Source organism: Triticum aestivum, chromosome 7A (assembly GCF_018294505.1).
Source record: "Triticum aestivum cultivar Chinese Spring chromosome 7A, IWGSC CS RefSeq v2.1, whole genome shotgun sequence".
Classification (NCBI taxonomy): Eukaryota; Viridiplantae; Streptophyta; class Magnoliopsida; order Poales; family Poaceae; genus Triticum; species Triticum aestivum.
Window position 1 is genome coordinate 169712817 of NC_057812.1, and position 8192 is coordinate 169721008.

An 8192-nucleotide genomic window follows, 5' to 3' on the forward strand; every position below is an offset into this window, starting at 1 on the left:
AAATAAGAAAGGGGAGAGACACCCCAGGTCCACTGTTACATGATTTATTTACATGCAAATTTTATCCCACACCACCTAAGATTCCTAGTACAGACTACTCACTGACGTCCCACTCTACAAGGTCTACATCAAACCCTTGAGCATCACCCTTAAGTAATCCAGCCTTCACCCAAAGCTTGCCCTCGTCACGGATCCGTTGGATGATACATGGTACTGATGGTGTCACCCCGTTGAATATAATATCATTCTGATGCTTCCATATCATCCACAGCCCGAGAAGGCACTTGGCCCTAGTTGCTTTTCGGTTGGTTGAGCTTTCTTCTTGCCTGCTACACCATTGCCCTTGGTTCTTGATTGCCAGCCAAGCAAAGAAACGACATCGTAGGGGTGCTTTGGATTGCCAAGTGAACGATGCGATTGTGGACACCTCCCGACCCATAAACCTGGTCGCATATGTCGAACGGGCCGAGAAGTTCCCGTGCTTTTCCCAAGCCCATATGACTAAATCCTCAATCCTAGCTGTTAACTGTATATCTGCAATCTGCGGCCACAAATTGAGGAATTGTTCCAACGCTTCCTGTGTTAAGTTAGGGCCGATGTCCACAGTCTAGTTGTTGTCTCTAAGTGCATCCGAAACCAACTTGGTTTGCCTAATTCTTTTCGGTATTCGTTCGTAGATTGCCGGAGCGAGTTCACCAATTCTGAAGCCATCAATCCATCTATATTCCCATAATAGAGTGGAATTTCCATCCCCAACCACATTCTGCGCCGCTGCCTGCACCAGCGCGCGTGACTCCGGCGGGACAACAATCGAGAATTCCGTCCAAGCCCTTCCTTTGTCGAATAGCTGCAGCCATGGCCAGCGCGCCTACAGCGCCTTGTTCATCCAGTGCAGGTTTGGCAGCCCCAGTCCATCTGCCCACTTGGGTGTACAGACCACATCCCACGCGACAGAGCAGCTCCCGCCTCTGGCCTCCTTCTTCCTGCACCACAAAAACCCTCTACATATCTTACTAGCGCCGACAGGACCCTCGCTGGCTAATCCAGAGCCACCATTGAGTGCACGGGAATAGCTCGTAGCACGGATTGGATAAGAAGTAGTCTGCCGCTCTTTGGTAACATGGCCGCCTTCCAGAGTGGGAGGCAATCCGCCACCCGGTCCACCAAGCCTTGTAGCCAAGATATTTGCACAGGGACGTCGTATTCGCGTAGCCAAGAGAGGTGGATACCAACTCCATCTCCTCCTAAGAGCACCAAATCGGCAAGGCTGCACTCTTACTCATGTTCACGACTAGGCTCGACGCTTGACCAAACAATCAAATATTTCTCTACACGTGCTTGTCTCCAACTCATTTGGCTTGAAGAATACCCTCCATCCCAAAATTTTCATTCAAAAGATTTGTGGTTTTAAAATTCCCCACCCAACTTAAAATGCATGGGTTAGTATGAGAAGAGAAAGAATCTAGGATAGAACCATACGGTGTAATCGTACAAAGTTGAGTCACTTATTTTGGGACGGAGGGAGTTGTACCTAAAAACACTATGCATGCATGGGAGATCCTGTGCACGGTAGAAATACCATTCTCCTAGCGCTGACCTTCGATGAATACCAATCCAACATCTCGGCCGAGCTCCCGGCGATGTAGGGGCATCTCGAGGTGGTTGGGGTCACTCCAGCTGCTGCCTTGACGTCCTCCCTTGCGGTGGCAATGGGGACGGAGTCAGGGTGTGTAGTTGACTACGATACAACTCCAGCAACCAAGCGTGGCTCCAACAGCGCTGGTCGCCATGCCAAGAAGACGGCAGGCAGGAAGCCGGCCAACAAGCAAGCTACATCTGAGGCGGCGGTGGCGGTGGTGGCGACACTTGGAGGAGCGTTGGGGGCGGCGTTGGGAATGTCCGAGGCGGGCAGCAAGGCCAGGCGCTCTAAAGCGACACCGGTGGTGCAGCGGGCTCACAGCGTTCGGGCCAAGGCCAAGCTAGGTGAGCTGTCCTCCTTGGAGAGCGCCAAGCAACGTCTCGCTGACAAGAACCTAGAATCATCAGGTAACCCCTTTCCCTCTTATCGTATCTTGAACGCTTTTTCGGATGAGCATCTTGCTAGTATCTTAGACGATAGCAGTGTGGCGATTAGTTCTCCTTATGGGGATATAATTTCATTGGTGCGTGCTAGGGAAGAAGCGCAGGCTATGCTCGCGGCTGCGGCTGCTCATTGCGCTGATAAAAACCAATTGGCCATCGTACCAGTAGAGGATGGTGGCGAGGCGGGACCCGCTGAGGGGACAGAGACTAGGGAGGCCTCTGATCTACCTTCTTCCAGCCGGAATCCGGCACGGAAGCGAGTGGCGAAAGCGGTGACCTCCAGGGGGTGCGCCTGCGAAACCGGATTGTTTAGATGCACTACATGTTTTGGAATATACGTAGTTGTGGCCACGGAGGGCGGCGTACCCAACTCAAGGAGTATATGGCCAAGGAGCAGATCGATGTGGTAGCACTCTAGGAAACGATTAAAATGGATTTCTCGTTCTGAGACCTTCTTGTGTTTGATCCCTTGCAATGTTTTGTTTGGCACTAGGTTCCCTCGATGGGCCACTCGGGCGGCATTTTGATGGGCTATAATCGTGATGTATGTGATGTATTGCAATGGGATGTGGGTGTATTTTTTCTTGCGGCTATCATACAACATCGTGCCTCGGGTAAATTGTGGGTGGTAGTGTGCGTGTACGGACCTGCTGATCACTCATGTTCGGCGGATTTCTTGCTCGAGCTTACCAATTTGGTTGGGGCCAAAAGAGCTAACAACTTACCACTGATGGTGGGTGGCGATTTCAATTTAATCCATTCGGGGGTGGACAAGAACAATGCCAACATTGACTGGACTCGGGTGTCCATGTTCAATAATGCCATTGCGGCAGCGGCATTGCGTTAGGCTGCTCGGACAGGGGCTAGATACACTTGGACCAACAAGCAATTGCAGCCGGTCCGGAGCGTGTTAGACCGGGTTTTTGTACTCCCGAGTGGGAGGTTCTCTTCCCCTTGTGCACGCTTGTTGCTGAAACGCGTATTGGCTCCGATCACATTCCGTTGACATTTCCTCGGGGGAGGATCACATTAGACGTAGCTCTAGATTCTACTTCAAGACAGTGTGGTTCGAATCCAAGGGGTTTGCGCAGATGGTCGTTGATCGCTGGCTTTCGATCCGCGCCCAGCTCGGGCCGCAACACGGACCGGCAGAGTGCTGGACCGTGGTGGCTAGTAAACACCGGGCTTTCCTGCGTGTGTGGGGTGCGGACCACGGCAGTGAAACCAAAAAGGAGCGTGCTACGATGGTTGAGGCAATAGCTGCGCTGGATTTGGAGTCAGTTCGCCGACCTTTCTCGAAGGGGGAATGGGCACATAGATATGATCTAGAAAACAAAGTCATTGCTATTCTTCATGCGGAGGAGGAATATTAGCGACGTAGGGGCAGACTCAAGTGAGTTACTAAAGGAGACGCAAACACCGGTTACTTCCATGCTTTCGCTAACGGAAGAAAGCGTAAAAGTACTATTCTGCGTCTGCAGTCTGATACTGGTATCCTGTTAACCAACAAACACATAGTGGCTCACATCTATGAGTTTTTCATCGGCCTTTTGGGGGCGGGCAAGGAAAAAAGCTCTTAGCCTCCGTGAGGACCTGTGGGACCCATCTGAATGGGTATCGCAGGAGGAGAATGAAGGGCTCGTTCTCTCTTTCCTACCGGAGGAAATCGATAAAGCTCTGCACAATATGAAAACCGACACGGCTCATGGGCCGGATGGCTGGCCGGTGGAATTTTTCAAAAAGTTTTGGCCGCATCTCAAGCATCTTTTCTACAATATCGTGAACGGTTTCGCGTTAGGTACGATAGACCTGTCGTGGCTTAACTACGGGGCTATTAGTTTGATCCCTAAAGTGAAAGGGGCCGATGACATCAAACTTTTTAGGCCGATCACTCTGAGCAATGTTCCTTTCAAGATCTGCGCGAAAGCCTATGCCTCGCACTTGGCTCCGGTGGCTCAACGGGTGATTAACCATAGTCAGACCGGTTTCCTCAAACACCGTAACATTCTCGAAGGCCCCTTAGCGCTTCTAGAAATTGTTCATGAGCTTAAACGCACCAAGTCACGAGGCGTGCTTCTCAAGTTGGACTTTGAGAAAGCCTACGATCGCGTGAACTGGGAGTTCGTGCGTGAGGTCCTCATCAAGAAGGGTTTTGATGCGGGTTTCGTCCACCGAATCATGCACCTCGTGTGTAGTGGGCACACGGTGGTTACCATTAATGGTACAACGGGTGATTTCTTCCGCAACAAACGTGGCCTTTGGCAGGGAGACCCGAGCTCGTCACTGATCTTCAATTTTGTTGCGGATGCCCTAGCGGCATTGATTAACAAAGCCAGGGCAGCGGGGCACATTAGAGGGCTAATCCCCCACCTCATCCCTGGTGGTGTCACTCATCTACAATACGTAGATGACACGATGCTTCTGTTCGAACCTGACGACCATAGTATCGCCTCGATTAAGCTTTTGCTACTCGCTTTTGAGATCTTGTCGGGGCTTAAGATCAATTTTCTCAAAAGCGAAGTGATCACCATTGGGATTGGGGATCATGAAAGTAGATGGATTGCCAATATGCTCAATTGCAAGATTGGGAAATTTCCGATCAAATACCTAGGACTCCCGATTTCGCACAAGAATCTGACCATAGCCGAATGGGAGCCGCTTTATGGCAAAGTCGCTAATCGGGTTAGCCCGTGGCGAGGGAGGTTTATGTCATCGACAGCTAGGCTGATCTTGACCAACTCTAGCCTGTCCTCCCTTCCTCTTTTTATAATGGGGGTGTTTCTTCTTGCGGATGGAGTTCATGCCAAGCTTGACACTCAGCGTTCCCGGTTCTTTTGGGAAGGAACTGGGACGAAACACAAATACCATTTGGTGAAATGGGCCACGGTTTGCAGACCAAAAAAGTTCGGTGGTTTGGGGATCACGAACTCTAAACTCATGAATGTTGCCCTGCTCACCAAATGGTGGTGGCGCCTTGCCCAAAATGAGACGGGACTATGGGCGGATATCCTTCGGGCAAAATATTTCCCGGACGGAAATCTTTTCAAGGCTAAGCCTAAGGGATCACCATTTTGGAACGGGATCCAAGCGGTGAGACCGGCCTTTACGATGGGTGCCCAGTTTACCGTCAACGAGATTTTGGCTAGACTGTTGGAGGGTCAAGCTCCGTTGTGGCAATCCCACCCGGAGCTTTATCAACTGGCCACTGACACTAACATTATGGTCGCCGATGCCCTATGAGTGCACCCGTCGGCGATCTCCTTCTTCAGGACGCTGGAGGCAGGCGAGGCTGCTTCTTGGAACGCACTCATGGCTGGCCTCGAGGGGAGGACTCTCAGCCAGGAAAATGACGCTATCACGTGGAAGCTCACGGCTTCCCGGAAATTTTCGGTCAAATCCTTATATGAGAAGTTGACGGAGGGGAATGTACTTGACATGGCTAGGGGGGCTATGGAAGGCTGGCATTCCCCTCAAGATCAAGATTTTTATGTGGCAAATGTTCCGTAATCGTCTTCCAACCTCTGATAATGTGGCCAAACGGAACGGGCCGGCGAACGGGACTTGCGCCATTTGTGGCCTCGAGGAAGACGTTGACCATGTTTTCTTCAGGTGCTGTTTAGCTAGATTTGCGTGGAGCGCGGTTAGAGATACCTTTAAGCAGAATTGGAACCCGCAAACTAGCGACGATCTAATCAACTTGCTGGCGGCACAGAGGGGTGCCAATGCGAGGGTGGTGTGGCATAGCGTAGGGGCGCTGTTATGGTCGATTTGGACGGTGCGGAACAAAATTACCATTGAACACAAGTACCTTGCACATCCAGCTGATATCCTTTTCAAATGCCACATTTTCTTATAGGCTTGGGCACCATTGGGGAAGCAGCGTGACGAGGGCCGCATGACCGAGATTATGGAGCAGATCAAGCTATGCATGGTGAAATCAAGACAACAAGGACAGCAAGCTTGAGGCCCTGTTTGGTTCGGCTGTGGATTTCTAAAAGCAGCTGTGAAAAATCTGTTGTGGAAAAACAGCTGTGGAAAATCTGATGTGAAAAAGATGTAGATCATTTGGCAAACCAGCCGATACAGCTTTATCAGATTTGGCCCGCAGCGGAATCAGATTTTGGAAAGCACGTCCTGGGCTGCTTCCGCTTTTGGTGTAGATTTTTACAGCGGATTTCTGGAATCGAATTCTGCTGGGTTCGCCCTTTGGTTCAGATTCTGCTGCGCGGCAGCGGAATCCGTCGATAAAAACTGAACCAAACAGGGCCGGAGTCTTTTGCGTTTACCTCTGCTTTACCGCGCGTTTATGTTTATACTTATCTATCTAGCTGGAATTCTATCTTTGCCGGGACGTTGAGCCCGCGGAACTTATGTCTTTATGGTTTGTAAGGTTGGAACTTTGTGTGGATGTTGCCTTGGAGCTTTATTAATTTAAAGTCGGACGCTTTGTGCGTCTTCCTTCCAAAAAAAAAGAACATTGCAAGCATAAATATAGAAAATAGATCCTCATATATATAAACCTCATATCTAATAAATACTGTACTATTATATATATATATATATATATATATATATATATATATATATATATAATTCTAATGCTTCTTGAAATATCCTGACGTCCTTCCAGCGAGACTCCATGCAGCTGGAGTCGTGGTTCTGCGCGTACACACCGAACTTGAAGAAGTGAGAGTTGCCCCCGCGTCCGTGGACATGCAGCTTCTGCTCGCCGTCGATGTACACGGTGAGTGTTGACGCCTCGACGTCGTGGACCACGTTCAGCCGGAACCATCTGTCATAGATGGCGTCCTCGACGACCTGCCGGTCATAGTACCGCAGCGCGCCATCGTAGACGTGCAGCATGAGCGTGGTGGCCGTCTCGCCGGCGCCGAACACCTGCATGATAGACACCCCTGTGGTGCCGGAGGGGACGTACCCGTAGCCCTCGAACTGCCACACGCCGGAGCTGTAGTCGTACCCCTGCAAGCAGAAGAAGATCAGTAAGATCACTAAATCTTAATCACACCCAAATGGAGTACATAGCAATGACTTGTAATTACTTACTGCCATCCTGATCTCAGTTCTTGGGCTGGTATGGCTCTGCCGGGCATGGGGCTTGTCGGAGGCGAGCACCCAGAGCTTCCGCACACTGCCGTCGAAGCTGTAGCGCGCGCCGCTCGCCTCGTCGTAGGGGCGCTGCAGCACAAAGTTGCCCTCGTCGAGCCTCACCGACGTGAACCCATAGGTCGGGTCGGCCGCTCTCGGTGCCCGTGCGCCCCTGGCTACAACGCATGACCACGACGCCAAGAAGACAATCAGAGATACACTAATCCAAGAGAGAGAGAGCAAGGAGCCATTGGTGCTACGTGTGTGGCTTCTGCTTTGTCTCCTTGAATTATCTCTCAATGCAGAGACTTGTGATGATGGGATCGATGGGTGTGGGTGTAATCAAGTTCGCTGTGGTTTATATAGGCTCTGGCGATTTATCAGTATATACTTCATGTTCGAAGTTGCAGAATTGACAGCTTAATTAAATAGCGCTCTTGATTTTACACGCAGAGGATACGTTGGATACATGCAGCTTGAGTTGTTCCCTTTTACTAGTGCATACGAGGTGACTAGGTAGGGTGAACAGGCGGCGACTAACATTGACGGCACGCTGTTATTTTCGTGTTACTGACGGTAATTCAGAAGGGGAAAGCGATGTATTGATCCCTCCTACGCGGTGATAGATCTACTGCGCGCGTGTCCTGGCGAACACGGCAGTTCAATTTGGGACGACGGCAAGGAGTTAAACAATGGAGAAATTATTTTCTGTTCAAGCGAGGGTATGCTTGAATTTTTACTTTTACCAGGTAATTGGAACTCACCTTTTTTGCTGGGATATTTTTAACTCACTAGCACGCTGAAGAAGCTACCGTGAGGACAAATAATTTATAGACACCGAGCCCCTCCATTTCTATCTTTTTTCCGAATCCAATATATAGACACGTTTCGTTGTGATTGTTCACTCATTTCAATCCGTACCTAGGCTATATTGAAATATTCAAAACATCTTATACTTGTGTGTAGAAATTGTAGGATGCTAATATTGTATTATATTGTTGTAT

The 8192-nt window shown here is 50.0% G+C and overlaps 1 protein-coding gene across 1 annotated transcript in view; it reads right to left on the bottom strand.

Moving 5' to 3' along the window:
* Nucleotides 1–6513: 6513 nt before the first annotated feature.
* LOC123153221 (citrate-binding protein-like) overlaps nt 6514–8192 on the bottom strand; it is a 2883-nt gene continuing 1204 nt past the window's right edge. The window contains exons 2-4 of the mRNA XM_044572441.1: nt 7147–7364; nt 6685–7062; nt 6514–6540 (exon numbers count right to left, since the gene is read on the bottom strand). Of these exons, the coding sequence (XP_044428376.1) occupies nt 6514–6540; nt 6685–7062; nt 7147–7364 (623 nt within the window). The remainder of the gene's footprint in view (nt 6541–6684; nt 7063–7146; nt 7365–8192) is intronic.